Source organism: Camelus bactrianus, chromosome 13, assembly GCF_048773025.1.
Source record: "Camelus bactrianus isolate YW-2024 breed Bactrian camel chromosome 13, ASM4877302v1, whole genome shotgun sequence".
Taxonomy (NCBI): domain Eukaryota; kingdom Metazoa; phylum Chordata; class Mammalia; order Artiodactyla; family Camelidae; genus Camelus; species Camelus bactrianus.
This window is the reverse complement of record NC_133551.1, coordinates 54,181,234-54,206,162: the sequence shown is the minus strand read 5'-3', so window position 1 is coordinate 54,206,162 and position 24,929 is coordinate 54,181,234. Positions and strand designations below refer to the sequence as shown.

General features: G+C 33.8%; 1 protein-coding gene across 2 annotated transcripts in view; it reads left to right on the top strand.

Moving 5' to 3' along the window:
• The window catches only part of AGO3 (argonaute RISC catalytic component 3), a 109,539-nt gene continuing 84,610 nt past the window's right edge, over positions 1–24,929 (top strand). Inside the window, exons 1-2 of one of the 2 annotated variants that reach the window (XM_010959903.3) lie at positions 1–344; positions 16,220–16,391. In XM_010959903.3, the coding sequence (XP_010958205.1) occupies positions 326–344; positions 16,220–16,391 (191 nt within the window). In that variant the 5' untranslated portion in view covers positions 1–325. Of the gene's footprint in view, positions 345–16,219; positions 16,392–23,061; positions 23,127–24,929 lie in introns of those variants that run through there. The other variant, XM_045520346.2, reaches the window with a different exon arrangement.

Genomic DNA, 24,929 nt, shown 5'->3' with positions numbered 1-24,929 from the left:
CCGGGGGCGGCCCCCAGGGAGGTCGGCGGCGGCGCCGCAGTCGTGGAGAGGCAGTGGGAGCGTAAGCGGGCACGGGCGACGCAAGTTCCGCACGGAGCTCTCCTCTTCTCGCCTCACGCTTCTTCCTCTCTCCTAGTCGCGTGCTGCCTCCCCACGGCCGCTCTTCCTGACGAGAGCTTTCGGAGTGCGGTTGCTGAGAAGCCGTCGCCACCCCGCCTCGGGGCCGAGTGAGGGTTCTGTCGCGCCGCTTCGCCCCCCTGCGCCGACTCCTTGCCCTCAGTGGCGGGCGCCCTTCTCGCTCGAAGCACTCCCCCCAGCTCCATGAATGGAAATCGGCTCCGCAGGTGAGTCAGAGCTGCTGGTCCGGTCGGTGGAGGTATCCGCAGAGCATCGTCGCTCCCTCCGCCCCGGCCCAGGTGAGCGAGGTGAGCGCGGTCCGGGAGGCTCCCCTCTCCTCCCGGCCCCTCCTCCGCCGCCCCGCAGCCCCGCCGCAGTTCCCCAGGGCCACCGAGTAGGCGAAACTGCGGGGAGGGGACGTTGCTCAAAGGATTGAAGTTTGGGGTTCTCTAGGCGCTGTTAACTCTTTTTTTCTGGAGTCTAGAAGGGTTTGCCATCGCTTTTGTTATTCCAGTTGAAGATGTAACGGTGTGTGTGTCCTTTAACCGTGTTGTGTGTCCTGTAGAGGCACTGGGCGGCTAGCCCTCTCCCTTATTTATCTCGTAAGGTATCCGTGAAGATACATTGAGACGACAGATGAGAATTAAGTTTGAAATAGGTATTAGTGCAACATCAAATGCAAGATGGCATTTCTTCCATCCCCTGGTTCTTTTCTGATTGTGGCAGTATGATACAGAGTTCCTGACGATCTTGGAAATGTCATATCAGCCTGGATCACTGCTTATGTGAGGAGGTAGATCTTAATATTGCTGACTATATATATATTTTCCATTTTCTGTTCCCTAGTGAATCGTTTGTCATATTCCTGGAAATTTGGAATTTAAGAAAACTGCTTCTCTCCTTGGGAAAAAATGAGAGTCTTGAGAAAAAATTGCAATATGGGCAGTACTTAAGAAAAAGCACCCTTTACCGTCCGTAATTAATTGAAGGACATAAAGTAGATATTACATAACGGTTTGCTTTCCAAATGATCATACTTGCTAATGTTAGATTTGGAAATATGCTTCATCCTGTCACAAATTTATAAATTAATTTTTAAAATACTAAGGGGTGTCTTGTTACTAATGGTATCACAAGTTCCTGAATTTCACATCTCATTTTGCCGATTCTAGAGGCACCTAAATATGAGATAACAAAAACTTAAATGAAAGAAACCAGAGACATAATGATGATAAAAATTTTGTTGACTGTGTTGAGGAGTTTTAATTGTTAAGGAGTCTAATTGTCAAGTAGATGCAGAAAGCACTTAGAAATTGTAGAGGTGGACTGAGAAGGATTTATTACAAGTTTTATTATATGGAATTTTCTCTAATCCGTTTCTACCACTTCTCTTGCATGCTTCATTTTTTTTTGCCTTATTTGTATCTTCTTAAAAAGGGAAAGTTTGTCTAGATTGTGAAGAGTTTTAAACTCTCATTTGTTTATCATTGATTTGTATATTTCTGAAACTGTCCTTTGTTTTTCAGTTTTCTACTACACTATTTAGGGAATGTGATGATTTGGGGGCTATATATGATTTTTTACGTAAGTGTCTTTTTGTTGAGCCTGGAAAACAAACATGAAAGTTAAACACTGTACTAATTATCCTAAATTTTAAAGTTTTTTTTTAACTCTTCAAGTTTTTTTTTTCTTTTTCTTTTTTGGGTTTTTCATGCGAAATTATGCCCAAATATATGGACAACATCTTAGAAAATAGTTCTGAAGTCAAACCACCTAGCCAACAAGTCCAGTTAGCCAAGTACAAGTCAGTAAATGCTCCTATGAATTCTTGAGCTACAGATAAATTTTACCTCTTTTTTACATGTGCCATTGCTGAAATACATATCCATTCAACTGTCTTCACATCTGCGGAAGTATAGTTAGACTTATCAACCATATGCTTGGACATCTTGAAGCACAAAATTATTCTTCAGTGCAGTTTATACATGATTGACTTTAATTTAATAATGAAATAAAGTATAATTTAGCTCAAGATTGTCATCAAAAACAAAATTTTCATTCTTTCTGAGACTTACATGTAATTGTTATGCTGCAAATGAAATTGAAAGCATAGTTGGGAAAAATGTGCAACTAAGTTTAAAATCAAGATTTTGACAGATACATATTTTGGTTTAAAAAATTTTAGAGGCAGATGTTCTCTAATAGTCTGTTGAATCAGTGTGGGATCTTGGCTCTCCAACTCTAAGTTTTTCTTTTGCGTGGAGATTCTCAGGAATCATCTTATGACAAGATACTTTAAATTTTAGTTGTCAGATGGATACATAGAAAACTTGAATTTATTTACATTAGAGTATTTCAGATAGAAATTCTATATAATTGTTTCTTGGTGAATCATTCTTCACTAAAAGTAAATATTTGTGTATTCTTCCCATTCACAGGTAATATTTTAACTGATTTTTAAGGGTGTCCTTTACAATGTACTGATTTAGTACTGTGTAAAACTTCGATTTAACTGAAAAGCTAGCACAATTTGTTTTTAAATAGTAATAATCAATAGTTTAGCATCTATGCCTGTGACTCCTTAGGGGAGCTTTTGATGAAACCCTATTTTTTATGGTTTAATTACAACTGGACTAATGGTATATATGTTATATTTTTGGTCCAAATAAGATGTAAATAGAAGAAACAGAAATGTTCATTAAGATACCAGTTCTCAAAAAACAAACAAACAAACAAACAGATATCAGTTCTCCTGAGTAGCCATTTTTTAGGACCATACCATTCTAGTCTGTATTTTCAAGTAAAGTCAGACTACTGTTTAGGATAGAAAGAATTGTACTTACCTACCAATGGAAGAAAAACAGTTTGTACTACTTTAAATTAGTGATAATGCAAAGGATTTAATGTGTTTGGTAGTTGTCTTATACAGTCTTACAAAAGTGAATAGACTGTTTCTTAGTTATATTCTCAAATTCATGTTTGAACGTAGTTCTTTTAGGACTGTGCATTGCTTTAATAATGAAAATCAAGAAAAGTCATTTGAGAACAAGTTCCAAAGGAACAAGAATTGCATTTATGGAAGCTAGAATTGAATGAAATGAATAAAAGCTGTGGGTTCAAAATACTAAAATATATAATACCATTAGGTTCTCAGTTTAGTATTTAAAATAAACAATCTTTTTTAATCACCTGGGAAATGTTTTTATTGTTATATAAATTTTCTCACTTGTAGATTTTTGTCTTGAAGAAAATAAAATGCTCTCTGGGTAGGGGGCATGAATTTTAAACATCGAAAAGGTTTTTCTAGTTGGTTGTCGCTTAAATTTTAGCTAGTGCTGCTCTGGAGTGGCCATTATAACTTTTTTCCTAGTATTTGCTGCCCTCGGCTGGAATTGGGACTTATAAAAATGTGTTAGATTATTTTGATTTTTGTTTTAGAATTTAATTTCTCTGACAGTGATAGAATGCCCTGAAGGAAAACTGAAAAGGAGGCAAGAAACAACTTTTTTCTTGTAAACAAAGACTTTAAAAAGTAAAAAAGAAAAAAAGAACACATATGTAACTCTCAAATGTAATTAGATTAACATGATGAAGACTTAAAAATTATCCTTGATTTCATCACCCTAATATAACTACTCTTTAAATTTTAAACTAAATTCCAAGCTAATGAATATATTAGTTAAAAAATTTTTTTAAAGTAATTTTGGAGAGCAGTTAGAATGAATGAAATGATTTCTAGATGCTACTTTTGCTCTTTTGGAGATTTTCATGTAATAAGTTGGTAATTTAGAAATAATTCATATTAGTTTATATTTTTCAATGGGAACATTGCATTTGTTTGGTTCTATAAGCCTGGTCTGATAGTATGCAAAGAGGCCAGGGGCCCTGTAAGGGGGACATTTCCTGGAAGAATTCTCTGTTGTATATGGAAAAACCCTAGCTCAGGGTAGAGTTCTTGCCAAATTGCCATAAACTGTTGGATTCTAATTGAATACTATGTTGCTTTATATCACACCCATCTTTTGTCATATTGGTTTCTGTGGTCTTTAAATACTTGAGGATCTACCTGAAAGATGAATTAAATAAATATTTTTTAAACTTTCTCTTATAATACTGAAAACTAGGACTTTTAAGTAATTTTTGTATGTAGAGGGGTTTGTTTGGTTTTTTATTTTTAATGGATGGGAAGAAAAGGCAAGTTATCTGTTTGCAAGAAGGTAAAACTAAAAAGATAATTTATTTAAGAATAGTATTCTTTCCAAACCTGTTTGTCTCGATTGGTTGGGATGAACAGCATTCACCAGACATTCCTACTTCTAATTCAGTTGTCTAGGATACTCAATAGACCCTCATTCTTGGCTCATTAACAAAACAGATGTGAGAAAGAATATTGTGTGGTTTTTCAACCATAGTGGTTATGCTGTTAGGATACATGAACAGCCTTTCTGTGTTTGGAGTTTCTGTAGTTTTCTCCCATTATCTGTGTTAATATTAATAACTTTCTTTGGCTACTCATTGCTTAAAAAAAACCAGACTATTGAGATTCAGCAAAATCTTGTCACATAACTGATGCTTTCTCTTATATCTTAAATGTGGGCTCTGTGGTTTGGTTGCAATAAAAAATTATGTACATTAGTCTGGAATGTCAGTTTAATGAAATAATTTGAAAGAATTCTGTTTTACATCAGCCAATTTTTCTTACATTGTTTCTAAATTATCAAGTCTTTGAGAAATCAGAAGGTATCTATAGGATATAGACATGTAATATTTTTGTATTGTTCATTGGCAGAAGAAATTTTGCAAGAAAATGTTTTCAATTGTAGGCTTATGTAATGCTGTTTTTGAGTCATCACCAATACTTGATATTTTAACTGATTTCTAAATCTAACATCAGAAATTCGTTAGTGTATCTGTGAATTTTAAAAAAGACTGAAGAATAGATTGCAAAATAGGGTTATACCACAGCAATGAAGTTCTTTTTTTGTTGTTTTTTGAAGAAACTTTTGGCTTCTAAATTAGGACTTTCTATCTGTATATTTAACATAAAAGTAGTGATTCTAAAATTACTGAATTTTTCTAAAATTTTTGCTTGGATGATCGAAGTTTTTCAGAACTGTCCAACCTTTAATTATAAAATAAATCTCAAGGCATTTCCATACAGGGGCTACTTGTTTTCCAGGGGGAAAAGTCTTCAAAAAAATGGTTCCTCATACTGCCATCTGAGAAGTTTAACCCTCAACAGATTGAATATTCTAGAGTAATTATTTAGCTGTAGTGAATATAATAAATGTAATTATGTAAGTGCATTGTATTTGTACAGGTTCATTGAATGAATAGGTAGAATTAGGTAGGAAGTTACTAAAATCTCATGCTGATGTTTACTGGTTACCTCATGGATTTAAGTAGTAAACAGAGGCATTTAGTTATGTCACATTCTGAAGTCAACACAATTTATGTATTTTTCCAAAACAAAAATAGAAATTTTTTGCTGATTGCAAAAAATGTATGTTTATTATCTTTAAAAAAGCAAACAATATAGGAAACTCTAAAATAGAAATGAGAATAATATGATCCCATTTTCCAGATAAAACCATTGTTAACTTTTTCTTGTATATTTTCCCAGACACCCATCCATGTTTCTTACTGTCAATCCATCATATTGTTTTTAACCTGCTTTTTCTACTCAAAAATGTCTCATGGACATTTTTTTCCCATATTTTACCTACATCTGTATAGCAATATAATAATTTTTACTGAGTACATAACATGTAATTTTATATATTATTAGTCTTATGGATGATGGTTTAAATTTTTTCCAGTTTTTAAAAAATTATGAGTAAAATTTTGGTAAGCATACTAGCATATACATCTTTGTATAGTGGTTCAGTGATTGCTTTAGGATAAATTCCTAGAAGTAGAATTGTTGAAACAAGGAGTAGTCCATGAATATAGAAGCCAAAGTTCTCAGTGAAAATTCATAATTTGGTAATAGGCTATAGTAATGCTATAGTTGATTCAGATTTATTTACTGCTTATTTTTAATTAACCCCATTTGCTATAGGCTGTTATTTAGCTTTGGATTCACAAGTAGTACATTTTAGATTGTTAGGTCAGTGAATGCTTTGAAAATGTATGGTTTTATGTTTGAAGTTTAATGTGGTTAGTTGTTATTAGCCATACTTGCTACAACTACTAGAAAAGTTTGAGGTAGAGATCAATTTCAGATAGTTTTCTATGTAATTACATTTTCAACTCTAGTGGGCAGTGTATGTATTTGTTAAATAACTAAAGTGTGCTTCACTATAATTTATTCTATTGACAGAATTGTTTCTTCCATTAATTTACTTTAAAATATGTTTGATACTTAAACTTGATGATTATTTTATAGTTAGTAACAGTAGAATTCTGTTACATTGCTTATTTATGAAACAGAATTTTGGTTTTTGCCAGTTTGTATAAAAAGCACCGGGCTTGGTTTCTCTCCTTTATAATGATAATGGAGGAAAAAATTGTCAGTATGATATAGTGTAGAAAGCATGGGTTTTAGAAGCAAATCCTAGGTCTCAAATTAACTGTGACTTGTTAATGATATGTCTTTGTAGGTTCATTGATTGTAACAAGTGTACCACTCAGGTGCAGGGATATTGATAGTGGAGGAGGCTGTGCATGTTTAGGGGCAGGAGGTATATGGGCAGTGTCTACCTTCTGCTCAGTTTTGCTGTGAACCTAAAACTGCTCTAAAATATAAAGTCTACTAAAAAAAACTGTGACTTTGGGTAGTGTATTTAATCTTTGGTAACCTTAATTTCATTATCTGTGGAATGGCATAGTAAAGAGATTAAATATGCAAAGGAAATGGTATTCCTATCTTCCTGTTTTTTAAGACAGTTTATTACAGAGAATTGAGGATGTATACGCAGACTTGTATAATAAACTCCCATGTACGCATTACACAAACTCAGCAACAACCAACCATGTCCAGTTGTGTCCATTCTAATTTTCTCTTCCTCTATGTATTTTGAAGCATATTCTAAAGATAATAACATTTTATTCATAAATGTCTACTAACTATATCTATAAAAGATATCAACCCACAATACCATTATCACAGCAGAATAAAAATAGTAATCATCTTTTACATCAAATATCCAATCAGTGTTCAAATTTCTACTTGTCTCAGATATTATACTTTTTTTAAAAAACAATTTGCCTTTTATTTATTTCCTTTTTGAGTCAGGATCCAAATAAGTTTCACACATTGTGAATGGTTGATATGTCTTTTAAGTGCCCCTTAATTTTTAAGTTTTCTATCCTTTCTCCCATCTACAATTTATGGATTGTTTGTCCTTTTAGACTTTCTCAGTCTGGATTTTGCTGGTTCCATGTTCATGGTGTAATTTAACATGCTTCTCTAAATTTACTGTAAACTACCAGGACCTTAAGTCTTGACCAGATTCAGGGCATCCTTTTTGAACTTACTCCAGTCAGATTTTTGTCCCCACCACTTCATTGAAATTGCTCTTATCAAAGTCCACAAAGAATTTGCTAAACCCAGTAGTCACCTCCCAAGTCTTAATTTTATTTGACTCTTCAACTGCATTTGATTACATTGCTTCCTTCTTGAAACACCCTTTTTTCCACTTGGCTTCCTGGGTACCATATTCTCCAGATCCTCCTCCAACCTTTTTGGAGATCACTTTTCTGCTTTTCTTTTGCTGTTTCTTCTTCATCTCCCCAATTTCTAAACACTGGGAGTGTCCCAGGGCTTATTAGTAGTCTTCTGTATCCTGCCACAGTCTGGGTGATCTCTGGTGCAGTGGTTTCAAATACCTCTAATATGCCAAGGACACTCACATCTATATCTCCAGCCTGGACCTCTCCTTTGAACTCCACACCTATCTAATTGCCTACTAGACACCTACTTGTACAGAAACCTTAAAGTTAACATGTCCTAAAAATCCTCTTGATTTCTTTTCAAAACTTTCTGCTGTTATGAGTCTTTATTATCTCAGTAAGTGACACTTCCAATTCTTTCAGTTGCTTAGACCAAAAAAACTTTGAGAACTCTATTCTCTCACATCCCACACCTAATCCATTAGCAGTTTTTATCAGGTCTGCCTTCTAAACGTTTTCCATCCACGTTGCCATCGTTCCCGAGCTGCTACCACCCCTGCCCTAGCCAACATTATCTTTTGCCTGGAAAGTCAGCTAGCCAGTCTCCCTGCCTGTACTCTTATATTATTTTTCATACAGCAGCTGGAGTGATTGCTTTAAAAAATTTAAGTCAGATCATAATGCTTCTTGACTCAGAATGTTTTGTTGGTTTCTCAGGTCTCAGAATAAAATCCAAAGGCCTCATCATACAAATCCTGTATGATCTGATCTCCCATTAACTTTCTGACCTCATCTCCTGTCATTCTCTCTCTCGCTCACTCTGCTGCAGACTTAGTGGTCTCTTTGCTGTTCATCAAACACCATGCAAGCTTGTGCTTTTTCCTGTGTACTTGATTTTTGCTCTGCTTGGAATGCTCTTCCAGCTATCCACATGACTTGTTCTCTCACTTCTTCTGTTTTCTGCCTATTTGTCACCCTTTCAAAGAGGCCTTCTAAACCTATCTAATATGGCGAACTACTCCCCCCCACCACACATACATACACTTTCTATCCCTTTAACCTATCTAATTTTTTTATAGCAGTTATTACTACCTAATTGGCAAAAAAGAAATACAATATAATCTGCTCCCCACACCCCTATAAAACCTTCATGAGGACTAGGTCTTTATTGTTAATATTAAAATTATTATTCACCTGAATCTGAACAGTGCTTGGCACTTAAGAGACAATCAGTAAATATTTGTTGAACAAATTAATGAGTCAATAAATTAATGACTTAATGAATGATAGCCTTTCAGCAAATATTAGTTTGTAGTATAGTGTAATGATTAAAAATGCAAGCTCTGAAATCAGACTATTTGCAAATCCTAGCCTTGCTACTTTCTAACTGTGAATGTGTTTTTTAATCTCCCTGTGCTTCAGTTCCTCATTATAATATAGTACCTCCCTCAAAAGTCAAGTTGTTTGTAAACTGACTATACTTCAATTTTTAAAAAGCCCCCCAAAAATTATGTTGTAAGAAGTTCACCTAATGTATGTAATACTCAGTACATGTTAGCTGTTTTTATTGTTACAGTGTTGGGATACTTCCTAATATATTATGAACTAATTAAGCAAAGTAAATATGACTTTAATTAATCCATGTATCTATAAATTTTGAACATAATAATTGTTCAGTAAATAGAGAAATGACTTTATGATTTTGATTTTTTAAAAATTATCTATGGGGACAGTGAGTTTCATAAGGGAATGGGGGATATAGAACAATAAATCATTATTTTTAAGCCAATCTTGATAGAAATCACATGTAAATAAAACTGCCGGAAGTTATTTTTTTAAAACACATTAAAGGTTTTTTAAAATTGTAATGCTTAATGCTGGACAGGGTAAAGAAGAGAAACCTGGTGATAGTAATGTGTTCATATGCGGTTTGGCAGTATGAAAAATCAGAGACATGTTTCTGTTTCTACTCTTTGACCTGGAAGGTCTACTACTGAAATTTATCTGAAGGAAAAAATTTTGTTTACTAGTTTCCCTCTCTGGCTCTCCCAAATAAAACAATAGGTGCTTGATGCAGAGAAATTCACTTAGCATATTGTGTGACATTCTGTAGATGTTGATTAATATTTATTGCAGAGCTACTGTTTTTTAACGGCTTCTGTGCCAGGCACATCTAGAATGTGTAGGTCGTTTTATCTCATTTTTAAAATAAGGCAACTGAATGTACCTCAACATAATAAAGGCCATATATGACAAGCCCATAGCTAATATACTCAGTGCTGAAAAGCTGAAAGCTTTTTTTCTCAGATCAAGAACAAGACAAGGATATCTATTCTAACCACTTTAATCCAGCATAGTGCTGGAAGTCCTAGCTAGAACAATTAGGCAAGAAAAAGAAATAAAAGGCATCCAAAATTGGAAAGGAAGGAGTAAAATTGTCTCAGATGACATGCTATTATTCAAAGAAAACCCTAAAAACTGCATGAAAAAGCTGTTATAACTAATGAATTTAGTAGAGTTGAAGAATGCAAAATCAGCATATGAAAACTATTGCATTTCTGTACACCAACAACTATCAAAAAGATTTTTAAAAAATCTCACTTACAATAGCATCAAAAACAATAAAATACTTAGGAATAAATTTAACGAAGGAAGTGAAAGATCAACACATCAAAAACTATAAGACATTGATGGAAGAAATCGAAGAAGACACAAATATATGGAAAGATATTCTGTACTCATGGATTGGAAGAATTTAATATTGTTTACATATCCACACTCCCTAAAGTGACCTACAGATTCAGTTCAATCCCTATCAAAATTCCAATGGCATTTTCCACAGAAATAGAAAAAACAGTCCTAAAATTTATATGGAATTATAGAAGACTCCATAGCTAAAGCAATCTTGAGAAAGATGGAGAAAGTTGGAGGTGCCACACTTCCTGATTTCAAACTATATTACAAAGCAGTATCAAAACAGTATGGTATTAGCATTAAAAATAGACACATAGATCAATATGAGTCCAGAAATAAACCCATGCATGTATCGTCAATTAATTTTTGACAAAGGAGCAAAGAATATACAGTGGAGAAAGGATGGTGTCTTCAATAAATGGTGTTAGGGATACTGGATAGCCATATGCAGAAGAATGAAACTGGACCCCAACATATGTCATATATAAAAATTAAAATGGATCAAAGAGTTGAATATAAGACCTAAAGCCATAAAACTTCTTGAAGGAAATGTGGTGAATGAGCTCCTTGACATTGGTTTTGGCAGTGATTTTTTTGGATTTAACACCAAAAAGAAAAGCAACAAAAGCAAAAATAAACAAGGGATACATCAAACTAAAAAGCTTCTGCTCAGCAAAGGAAACCATTGACAAAACTAAAAGGATGCTTATAGAATGGGAGAAAATATTTGCAAACCACATATCCAGTAAAGGGCTAATATCCAAAATATACAAGCAACTCTTACAACTCAATAGCAAAAAAACCCCAACTCAATTAAAAAATGGGCAAAGGACCTAAATAGACATTTTCCCAAAGAAGATATGCAGATGGCCAGCAGGTACATGAAGAGGTGCTCAACATCACCAATAGTCATGGAAATACAAATCAAAACCACAATGAGATATAACTTTGTATCAGTTAGGATGACTTTTATCCAGATGAGATGAATGCTGGTGTGAGTGTGGTGAAAAGAGAACTCGTGTGTACTGTTGGTAGGAATGTAAACTGGTACAGACACTATGGGAAATAGTATGGAGGTTCCTCAAGAAATTAAAAATAGACCTATCATATGTTCCAGCAATCCCATTTCTGGATATATATCCAAATGAAACCATTATTTCAGAGATTTAATTGTACTCTCATGTCCTTTGCAGCATTTATAATAGTAAAGAAATGGAAACTATCTTAAGTGTCCATCATTGGATGAATGGATCTAGAAAATGTGATACATACACACACAATGAAGTATTATTCAACCTTAAAAAAGAAGGAAATCCTGTCATTTCTGACAACGTGGATGAACCTGGAGGGCATTATGCTAAGTGTAATAAGACAAAGACAAATACTGTATGGTATCACTTATATGTAGAATCTAAAAAGTCAAACTCAGAAACAGAATAGAAAAATGGCTACCAGAGGGTGGTGGAAATAGGGAGAGGTTGGTACAAAGGTATAAACTTTAAACTATAAAATGAATAAGGTCTGAGAATCTAATGTACAACATAGTGACTATCGTTGATAACACTCTGTTGTATAATTGAAATTTGCTAAGAGAGTTGAAGTTCTAAATCCTCCTTCCTCCCTACCAAAAAAGTAAGTATATGAGGTGATGGATGGATATGTTAATTAACTTGATGGGGAGAATATTTTCACAGTGCACAGGTATATCAAATCATCATGTTGTGCAGTCTAAATATAATTTAAAAAATAATAGTAAGGCAACTGAGTCTTAGAGGTTGTGACTTTCTCCTGGTCATTAAATCTGGATTTTGAAGTCAGGTCTGAGACTATAATTCAGTTGAATTGATTAATTTAATATACTCACTTTTTTTTATCAGTTAAGAGTTTTAGTTACAAATGACAGAAATCCAGCTGAAATTAAGCAAAAGTGATTTACTGACTCACTGAATCCAAGGAAGGTTGAATAGCAATAGGAAGAACAGGTTGTGCAGCTGAGATTGCATCTGGAGCAGTTGGAACTAGGAACTCATGGTATCAGGCTGCTCTGTTATTTTGGCTTCTCTCTACATGTAGCTTCCATTTTCTCTCACTGTTGATTGGCTTTTTCTACACATCAGGACACCTACATCTCCAACAGCTATTGTATCTCATAGCTTTAGGCCCTGGAGAAGAAATGCACAGTTTTGTTTAGGGCCTAAGTTAAAACAAAGTCCCAGGGGAAGGACTTACTACTTTGTCTTGGATCTGATGTCCATCCCTGGGCCAATCAACTGTGGGGTCAAGTTCACGTAGGATCATAGCAATTGTTGATATTCATGTAGTACTTGAGAGAGGGTACAGTTTTCAAGAGAATAGCCAGTAGATGGAGGAAAAGAGTAGGATTGTGTTTGACATACAATTCTATGACTATCCACTACAACTGCTTATGCTTCACTATCTATAATAGTGAAGAAGTGAAAACAGACTAAATATCCTTGAGTGGAGCTTGGTCAGTTGTAGTTCATCAACTTAATGGATTATTATGTAGCCATTAAAATTGTGACTATGAAGACTGTAGTCATACAGAGACACTTATGATGCTATGCTATTTTAAGTGGGAACAGAATATAACTTATTATATGTAGTGTGTTTGCTACTGTGAAACTTTAAAATGTAGTGGGAGGGATTCAGATTACTCGAACAGAAATGTATGAGGTAATATGGCACAGGATCACTGTGATCCAAAAGTCTAGTCCCTAGCTTTGTAGATCCTGACTCTTGGTTTTGTCAGGGCATCCGGAGCTGATGAGGGACTGATTGATGCTAGCCAAATTCACAAGAAACTAATATATAAATCATAATGCTAGTTTAATAATTTATAGAGAAAATACTTCCAGAGCATTGAGAAGATTCACATTGACTAGTCAACAGCTTGTCTCCTTCAAGTGGTCTTTATGGGTAGCCAGACAATAATCAGAAGATTGCTCTGTAGTCAGGGAATCAGAACAAAGGATTTAATCAAATTTACTCCTAAGTATTAGAAATAGAAATATGAATCACTCTTAATCTCTGTCCTTAGATCACTCAATTTATATGAAAATACAGGTAGTAAAATAACTACAGAATTTTCTCTGTGTACAGCAGGCAGGTTATTTTATTAGGCTCTACTCCCACTAAAGAAAACTAAAAAATCTGGATAAAATAGAACAAAATGCCTTCTTAAAAGTATGGAATTCTTAAGAACAGGTTCCTGAAGATCAGATATTCTACATCACAACCACTAATTAACCTCAACTAATTTCCCAAAATATAACTAAAACACATTAAAATATCTGTATATCAATCACAAAGTATCATGTTAGGATGTAAAATGCTTAAGAACATCTTTCCTGATCACCAGATAGTTAATATGGTTAGTTATAAACAGTCGTTTCATGAGTAATGACATGACAAATACATGAGCTTTTTAAAAATGATTTTGTTAAATTCATTTCTTAAACTGAGATATAATTAATGTATAACATTATTTTCAGATGTACAACATGATGATTTGATACTTGTAAATATTACTAAATGACGACCACAATGAATCTGGATAACATCTTTTACCAGACATAGTTAAAAAGATTTTTCTTGTGGTTAGAACTTTTAAGATCTACTCTTTTAGCAACTTACATATATGCAATACAGTATTATTAACTATAGTCACTGTGTTGCATATTCCATTCCCATGACTTACTATTTTGTAACTGAAAGTTTGTATCTTTGACCCCCTTCACCCATTTTGCCCACTCCCTGCTTCTGAACAGTCTGGCAACCACCAGACTGTTCTCTGTATCTATGAGCTTGGGGTTTTTTTGTTTTTTGTTTGTTTTTCTTCCTCTTTTATATTTCACAAATAGATGAGTTCTTGTGCTATTTGTCTTTCTCTGTCTGACATTTCATTTAGCATAATGTCCTCAAGGTCCATGTATGTTGTTACAAGTAGCAGTATTTCCTTTTTTATGACTGAATAATATTCCATTGTGTGTGTATGTATATCACATTTTCTTTATCCATTCATCTGGTAAGACACCTAGGTTGTTTTCATATTTTGGCTATTGTAAGTAATGCTGCAATGAACATGTATGTATATGCATGACTGGCACACTGTGCTGTACACCAGAAACTGACATATTGTAACTGACTGTTCCCCAAATAAAATAAATAAATAAGTAAGTTTTTAAAAATTAAGTAATTAAAAAAAAAGAATCAGGGTTTTTTTGGCATTTTGGTTGAATTGGGGTATGTTTTTTTTCCCTCCCGTTCTCTGGAAGAATTTGTGTAAGATCAGTATTATTTACTTGCTTAAATATTTGGTATAATTCTGTACTGAAGCCATCTGCATCTGGAATCTTTTAGTGTATGCATATGTATGAATATTTTAAATTGTGGGTTTAATTTTTTTCAGATAGTTACAGGACTTTTCAGATATTTTAAATGTAAATTCATTCAGATAATAGTTATTAATTTACTAACTAAATTTATTGTTTGAATTTTGTTTCACAAAGCTACATTTTGAGCTTTAAAAACTTAATGCTAGATATCATCTAGGGTTTTTTTTAACTAATAAAATATGTGTAACATTAAATTTGTCATCTTAGTTTAAGTGTACAGTTCAGTAGTATTTAAGTACACTCACATTGTTGTGCAGCTAGCCTCAACTTTTCATCTTGCAAAACTGAAACTATACTCATTAAGCAACAATTCCTTTTCTCCCTTTTCCCCCAGTCCCTGGCAACCACTCTTCTACTTTGTCTCTATGAATATGACTACTCTAGGTATTATTAAGTGGAATCATATAGTCTTTTTGTGACTGGCTTATTTCACTTAGTATGACCTCCTATGTTATAGCATGTGTCAAAATTTCCTTCCTTTTTAAGGCTGGTTAATAGTCCATTGTATGGATATACCAGATTTCATTTATCTATTCATGTATCAGTGAACACTTAGGTTGCTTCCACCTTTTGACTATTGTTAATAGAGCTGCTGTGCATAAATGTATAAATACCTCTTCAATACTCTGCATCAATTCTTTTGGGTATATACCCAGAAGTAGAATTGCTGGATCATGTGATAATTCTATTTTTAATGTTTTGAGGAACCACTCTACTGTTTTCCAAAGCAGCTGTACCATTTTACATTTTATCAACAGAGAACTTTTCAAATTTTATATACTTTCATGTATCAGTCAGCTGTATTTTTGTAGGAATTTGTTTATTTCATCAAACTTTCAAATTTATTAACAAGGTTTGTAATGTCTTCAGTATCTGTAATGATACTTTTTTCCCTCGCTGATATTTGTTACTTATATTGACCTTTTTTCTCCTGTTATAAAAATCAGTGTTGCCTGCAGTTTATCAATTTTATTTGTCTTTTCAAATAATTTATTTTGTGCTTTGTTGACTCTTTTTATTGTATACTCTTTGTTATTTTGTTCATTTGTTCTTATCTTTCTTTAAGTTTACTTTGCTCTTGGTCTCATACTCTCTGGATGTGATTTGTGCTTGCTTATGCTCACGTGGGTTTGTAGGATTGTTCTTTCTACCCCTTCCAAAACAGTTTTCCAGAAGTCCCCAGTTTTTGTTTGTTTGTATGTTTGTTTTAATGAGAAAGGTAAATTGGGATGAAAGAAGTTGGTGTTAGAAATGACGTTGTCTTTCAGCACTAGGCTTTAACTATTATCAGCTGTACTTGACCTACTCTGTTTGACAAGATTATCAAATGCAGCTTGTAACAGTGTTATTCTTTTTTTTTTTTTTTCCTTCCTTGGCAGGACCCGTTGGGGCCCAGCCCCTACTCATGGTGCCCAGAAGACCTGGCTATGGCACCATGGGCAAACCCATTAAATTGCTGGCTAACTGTTTTCAAGTTGAAATCCCAAAGATTGATGTCTACCTCTATGAGGTAGATATTAAACCAGACAAGTGTCCTAGGAGAGTGAACAGGTAAGAATCTTGAAGTCACAGAGATCTTTTGCTGTTGTCTTCGCTTTAGTAATTATGTTTATCTTATACATCTGAATAAAATGATAATGTCTACCAGTTTGACCAAGAACACATGGTAATTTGCTTTGAAATTGATTATACCTCAGCGGTGTGATGGTGGGAAAAAATCTACAAACAACCTTGAAATTTTTCCATTACAACATGAACTCATATGTTTCCTCTGTGATAATAGAAAAGGTCCAAGTCATTTTTATATGTTCTTGAAATCAGATTAAACATCTTTTCCCTTGCTGTTAGGTAGTATTTATATGTGCTTTCTTTTTTCTCCCCAACCTACCCCCACCTTACTGACCCCTTTTATAATGTTCCCTTTAAGAAGATGGTGTTGGTAGCAATGGTAGATAGAGATGGTGGTTGTCATGGTTTCATGCTTTCTTATGATCCTCAACTCCTAACTGTTCCTTACTCTTATATAGGAACAGGTATATATGATATATATAACATTTTATCAATCTGCTTTCAATAAGCTTCTCTCTCACTTCCCCCAAATACTATATAGTATATATCTATATATAGTATACATAGATATGGATGTGGTTTAGGTGATACAGGGAATATAAAAGGAATTTATGACATGCTATACACTGTGGAAGAGGATTTTTTCCCCCTTGATGGTAGGTTGTTTTTTTTTTTTTTTAGTCTTACAGACAAAACATTTAGAAAACAATTATGTTCAACTTAGCATTTTGGTTTATAGTGTCAAATACCCCAGTCTTTTCTTATTCAATCAGTATTATTATTAGACCTTCATTTAAGACAGATTTATTGCTGTCAAGAAACTTGTAATTTAGTAGAAGAGATAAAACACATAAGAAAATGAAGTGAATGAGCACTTAGAGACCTTGTAATAACAGTGAAAAAAAATTTGTAGTATGAATGTTACAATTAACATGTAGTGCAGTGTTCTTTCTGAGGTCAGGAAGTGAGCTGTGGAGTCTTAAAAGTGGAGGAATCTAAGAGATAACTAATTTGATAGCTTTTATATATTTGAGATCCAGAGAGGTTGAGAGGCTTACTCAAGAACACAAATTTCTCGTAGCAAAGGTGAGACCAGAACTCCAGAATCCTGACTTGGTAGTCATTAAGAAATACTTGTAAAGCAAGAAGGAAAGGAATTGAGTTAATCTAAACAATTGGTAGAATTGCAGATAGCTGTAGTAAAGAGAACACTTTTTTTTTTTTCCCCCAAGATAAGGCAGAAGTAGCAAAGTTACAACAATTGAGAAGAACTAGGTGTAGGGAGCATAAGCCAGGTTCATGGAGGAAGTTCTAGTCAAATACTACAATAAGCTACCATCTATGAATACATGATTTCCTTATCTTGCTGTAGCCTCCACCTCTTTCCTGAGCTTCAGACTGATGCCTGAATTTCCCTAAAGTGTTTCAGACACAAGTCAAAACAACTTATTCTTTCAATCCCCATCCCCAAATTCTGCTCATACTGTTGTATTCTTTTTCTCTACCTAAACTCCCAAACTAGACCTCCTTTTTCCTCCTATTGGTTATCAAGTCCTATTGCTTCTATTTCAGAAATTATTCCCTAATCTGGCCCCTCTCCATTCATACTACTGCCACCTTGGTTTCAGACCCTTTTTTGTTATTTAGACTATTGTAATTATCTCCTAATTGGTCTCCCCAAACATCTTTCTGTTCCCATTCTCACTAAGTATCCACACTTCTGGCATAGTTATCCTTTTAAATCAGATAACTGATTATATCACCCTCCTGCTTTAAAATGTATTCAGCTCCCTATTGCCAAATTTAGTATAGCATATCCTTCTTATTTTGGCTCACACCTGTATCTTTTTCCATATTCTGTAACTCTGGAATGCCCTTTCTGCTCTTACCTCTCTTCCAAACTTCTATTATTTTTGAAGACAAACCTTTTGAACTCCATAGTCAGATGGTAGTTCATTCTACTATGACATTGTAACACTTGGTTGGTGTACACTTTTGTTATAGTATTTTTAGTGCATTGTGGTTATTTGTTGCTACCCTCTTCTCTCAATATAACCTCTTCATGAAAAGTAATATTCTTTGTCATCATCTTTGTATCCCTGATCTTAGCTCAATGATTGGCACATAATACATACTCAGTAAAGTGCTTATAAAAATAAAATGGGTTGACACAACATTGTAAAATGATTATAAATCAATAAAAAATGTTAAAATAAAATAAAATGGGTTGAGTGTGATGGTGGGGGATGGGAGAGAGAATTGGACACTATAGAAGGATTCATATGCCTCGATACGGATTTTCAGTACCCTGTGCTTCTCTCCTAGGATCTAGTCTTTGTCTTAATCTTTCTCTTTCATCTATCTTTGTGCTTATAGGGACCAACTATCTCATGCTGCACTCTCAAATTCCCTTTTCCTTGTTTCTCAAAACTAGTGTTAATGTGTAAATTTGAATGAAGGATAATCTTGACCTTTTGATAGACGTTTACAGTTTTTTAAAAGGCCTTTGTTAACCAAAGGAAATCTCTTAACTGATAGAATGTCTAAGGCAGATGTTTCTTAGCTGAATTCCTTATTGCTACCTCTCTACCTTGCCCTGCCTAAAAAAATCACCCCTAACTTAAGAAGTAGAGTATTACAGGTTATTTATTGAATAGAATTATATGATGAAAATATTATGAAAATGAAATCACTTGAAGATAAAATGAGTTGGAATTCAGGGAATGGTGGGAGGTGAAGGCTTGGGACCTTAGAGAGATGTCAATTGAGGTTTCTGTAGTATTTCAAATGAGTTATGAGGGTCTAGGACAGTGGCAGTAATGTTAGGTAAAAAAGAACAAAATTGTTTATTAGATTTGTTCCTTCTCCTACCTTTTCTTTGGTAGGAGGGTAAGGGAATAATCATGTGTTATATGTGTATATATTATGTTCCATACCATAGAGTTTTGCATGTAGATGCTCAACATGCAGGTTAAGTTTGGGGGGGAAAAGTATATACATTCTGGTTTTAACTTACAGTCCTGTTGACATCCATAATTGTATTTCATCTTTATGTTGTTTTGTCTTACATTATTTGCCAGTAGAAGTAAAGAATCTGTAATTTAAAGGTTTCCAAGTGGAAATTTTTTAATCATATATCTTTTTTTTTAATTAAAGTACAATCAGTTACAATGTGTCAGTTTCTGGTCTACAGCACAATGTCCCAGTCATTATCATGTATCTTTTATTTGAGTTTTGATAGGAGCTACAGGACTTCTTTGGGACTCTAAAATTAGCATTAATTGACTTTGTACTTCGTTAATAATATTGACTTGGTTTTATATCAACATACACAAAACTGACTCCCTTTATTTTCTTCAAAAGACTAACTTTTATGCTCATTTTTTGCAGTGTTACTTAAGTAGTTAAAATTGTTGGTGGGCTTCTGAAATTGGTTCAGTTCCTGTACTTCAACAACTGGAATTCTAGAAGTTAGAAAAAAACAAAATAGAATTTTGTAATTCCTTTTCAATATTAGCTAAATGGTTATGGGCCAAAATACAACAGTATTTAAATCAACACATATGAGGTTTCCCTTGTCCATAAGCCACATGCTCAAATACTTGGCAGTATAGCATTAATAATAATAGTAGAATCATGTATTGCAGCCAAACAAGTTTCCACTTTAGTCAGAAGAGTTTTCTTGGACAAAATATCCAGGAAATGCTTGTGAATCATTTTGTGAGTCAGTTTTTCTACTTTAGACTTTCTGTTCATTGCTTTTTTTTGACCTTTCCTCACTTCTTTGGGGACTGTTTGTGTTTCTTTTTTTCCTATTTAATGATTTGATTGGGAAAAAAATCATTAGTTAAAAGAGTGTGTTTGTTAAGCAGATTTCAAATGTTTCTCTCTCTTTTTTTTTTTTTACAAGAGAATGGTCTAAAAATTAATTTTTAGAAATATAACCTAGAGTATAAATTCTGTAAGTTGGGGGTTTTATGCTAGTTTGTCCAACTACTAAATATGTATATGAGGATAAACCTTGAGCAGACTGTTACATATACTTATTCTAAATCATTAAATTGTGAAATAGATGGGGAAAATTGTGTATACAGCTGGATTATACATGCAAGACCTATTTTCAAAGATTTAAAAGAATCTTGAAGTAGTTGATAGGTTGTGATTGAATTTTTGATGCAGTTTTCTTTTATAAATTAAACATTGTCTTATAGTCATACTATTATGATTACTCTTGTTATTCTATTACAGTTAATGACATAGTGCTGAATATTTGTGCATGTTGCATATGGACGTAATGTAATTCTGATGATTAAATTTTAGAAGGGAAAAAATAAATCTATCTTGATACTGTTTGGGCTTTTAAATAGAAATCTCAGATCAAAGTATTTGAAGAACCTCTTCTGCTGTTATTAGGAATATTATTGGCACAGTGTTATAACAGGATAGTATGCCAAGAGAAGGACATTCTTTTTTAAGTAACAGTTTTATTGATTTAAAATTCACATACAACACAGTTCACTCATTTCAAGTGTACAATTCAGTGGTGTTTAGTATGTTCACAGATAGTGTACAGCCATCACCAAAATCTAATTTTAGAACATTTTGTCCTTTCCAAAAGAAATCCCATACTCTCCATAACAGTCACTCTCCATTGCCTCCCTCCTTGCAGCCCCTGCCTGACACTAATCTATTTTCTATCTCCATAGATTTGCCTTTTCTGAACATATCAATATAAATGGAATCATACATTCTAAGTTATTACAAGATAAAGCCAATAAGTCCCTGTGCTATATTGTATATCCTTGTTGCTTATTTATTTTATACATAGTAGTCTGTATCTGTTAATCCTATAGCCCTAATTTGTCCTTCCCCACTTCCCTCTCCCCTTTGGTAACCACAGGTTTGTTTCTATATCTGTGCGTCTGTTTCTGTTTTGCATATACATTCATTTTGTATTATTTTTAAGATTCCACATATAAGTGATATCATACAGTGTTTGTCTTTCTCTGTCTGACGTATTTCACTAAGCATAATATTCTCTAGGTCCATCCATGTTGCTGCAAGTGTCAGAATCTCATTCTTTTTAATGGCTGAGTAATGTTCCATTGTGTGTGGGGGGGGTGTACCACATCTTTATCCATTTGTCTGTTGACGGACGATTGGGTTGCTTTCATGTCTTGGCTATTGCAAGTAGTGCTGTTGTGAACATTGGGGTGCTTGTATCTTTTCAAATTAGTATTTGGTACTTACTTTTTAAAATTACAGTCAGTGTATTGTAAGACTTAACTAACAGCAGTGGCAGTGGTGATGATGGGAGGATGTAGATAGAAGATTTAAAAGAAGAATGAACAATTTAGGTGTGTGAGGGAAAGGGAAGAGATAAGAATGGCTTCATAGTTCCTTGCTTGTGCATTGTAGATGGCTTTAACAGAAATACAGATTATAAAAGGGCCCAGTTTCTTACTTTCTCTTTTGGATATTTGGAGGTTAAAATATATAAGAAACATCAAAATGAAGAAGTTCAATAGATTTTTGGAAATAAGTGCCTAGAGCTCAGGAAATAAGATGGAGATTGAGGTTTGAGATGTGTCAGCATATAAGTGATAGTTAAAATCTAGGGGAAGTGTGTATAGTTTAGGTAAGAAGACTGAGAACAGATCTGGGGATACTGTTGTTTCAGCTTTCCCAGTGAAGACACTGAGAGATTGCAAAGGTAGGAGAACCAGAACAAAGTAAGTAGAAGCTATTTGAGAGAAAGCAAGGCAAGGATCGTGATTTTCAAGGATAAATCACAGTGGCAAATGCTAAAAGAAGCCAGGAATTTAGAGGCTGAAAAGAGACCATGCCTATTAAGAAGTCAGTGGTGGCCTGAGGGAGAAGTGTTCTAGAGGAGAATTGTTAGTGTAAGCCATATTAAGTTAAAAATTTATTTCTCAACCTAAAGTAATCTATCACTTGTTTGTGAATACTAGAAATGTTTACTAGATTAGCTTGTGTGGTTATATAAGATTATGAAAGAATTCACACCCATGTGAATTGGCAATGAAGATAGTTTATAGTAAAATGCTCTGGTGTACTACAAATTTTATAAAGTACTAAAGTTTAAATCTAAAATGTAACTTCTTTCTTCTCTACTCTACATCTTTAAACTATGTTGATGCAAAAGTACATATTGGCTACCTTCTCTGTTACTTTGTAAAGAATTTGAAGATAAATCAGAGGTTGGAAGGGTACTAGGAGACGCTGCCAGTTGTTTGTTGTGTTTTATAAACCTCTGGGTTATTTTACTATCTTGTTATACTTTAGCAGTCTTCCTTCATTCTGTCTGTACTATAATGACAGATTAATTTATTGCAGCTGGGAATACTAAACTAAGGTGAATATTTTCCACTTTTAGAGGAAAATATTACTTCATGTCTTCTCCTAAAGACTAAAGTAACATTTCCCATCCTACCTTTTGGGAGCAGAGAATTAAGAGGTACCTAAAAATGAGATGAAGATGGGTGTCTATGAGCTTATAGTAACAATTAACCGGGAAAATAATTTCTTCTCCTCTTTACATTGAAGTTTCCCTCTTTTACCATTTTTCTGCTGTATGAGTCAGATGGTAAATTGGAACTTACTGAAACCAATATTAAATTTTACTTTACAGTCTGTGCACCAGAGCATGATGGAGTCAAAAGTCTTGGTACCAGAATGTAGGAAGTGGTGGTTGAGGTAAGAGTGGGAAGGTAGGCTGTAGCCCTTTTTTAAGACCTAACATACTCAGGTAGGCTCTTCCATTTTTGTAGTAATCGCCAGATATTCTTAAGGATTTTTAAATTCTATCCTGAAGTTCTACAAAAATGCATCATATTATTCTCTATGAGAATTGTTCCCTCTTCAGACTAAGGTTATTAGTAGAAGGAAGCCACTAAAGATTAGTTAGAAGTTTTCATCCCCATTTACTCAGATTTTCTTTTTCAAACTTTTTCCCTAAGTACTGCTTTAGAGTTAAAATATTTTATGTATTTTGGTTATTATAGCTTCACTTTTTATCGTAAGCTAAGAAGCTAGCTTAACAGTGTACACATAAAATATTGTCCTGAAATTTCTACATCTGAACAGAAGATCAAAGGATCCCCCCATTGTTATAATAAAAGACTACCAGTGCTCCACAATTACAATATAGAGAAAATTTCATTCACAGTTTCTGTTAATTATCAGAAATTGTTCTTTGTATTAATTTACTATATTTGATGCTAATGCATTATAATGTATTCTTTTGTTACTTGAAAGACTTCAGTACTTCAATATAATTCTTAAAGTATTTTTGAGATAATTGTGCTTAAATTTTTTATAAAAATAGTATCATACATATTTACTTTTTTTTCCTCAGAGTACTTTCACTAATATCCCAAGGGTTCCTGTAACAGCCCTTTATATCATTTTTTTGATAAAGGAACTAAATTCAGAGAGATCAAGTAAGCTTCCTAACAATTTAATGGCAGAGTGGTACTGAAAACTGGTGTCTACCTATTTTTTCTCTGGTACATATGTTACCACATATTTTATAAGTTTTCACATTGGCAGTTTCCCAATTCAAACTTTCTTCATAATACACTGAGTACCTTTGCTGCTATAGATGACTAGATAAATTACTATATTAGAGAGTTTTTCCTCTAGTTTCACATGCCTGCCTGATGAACATTCTAATAAACTACACTTTGCCACAGTATCTTTTGAGATAAAAAATGAAAATTTGCAATTCCTGGATTTGTTACTTTGTTATGTTGCATACTAAAATTACATTAAAAGTCTAAATATATCATTTAATTTCATCATATTAGTGAGAGGTTAAAGTGAAGAGACATGATAATAAATGATGGTCCCATAAAAGCTGATTCCCTTTGAAGCATAGATTTTAGCAGTTATGAACTTAATAGTAGTTTAATGTTAAAATTGCCCAATGTATATAGAATTCTAATACCATTCTGTTAATGCTGTAAAGCCTTAAGTTAAAACCAACATTTAGTTAAATTATTCATAAAGGAGTTTCTATATCTGATGCCATGATCAAATCTTCAGTTTCATTATTTGATATTCTCTTCACTAAATTTTACTATTAGAGGGATTGTAGACATTATTCACTTCAATCTCCTAGTTGGTATCTTCCCTGACATAACTACTCTTTGAACAGTTCTAGCAAGGATGAATTCAGGTTCTTCATGAGATAGTGTAATCCACTTGTGAATAACCTGGTGGTTAGAAAATGTTGGAAGTTTTTGTTCCAAAATCTGTCTCCTTATATTTTTCCAACTATTTGTCTTAATTCTATCTTCCCATACAAGGTAGACTTTCTACTCAGTTTTTCACTTGAGGATCTATCAAAATAGCTGAAGACTTCCATAATTTCCTTTGAGTCTTTCCTATTCTAGACTAAAAGTCCTTACTTTGATTTATTTTTACTCATAAGGGTTTCTATCAGGATTACTTTCTTCTGGTTATGTTTCATTTTTTAGAGTCTTAAGTTTTTTCCAA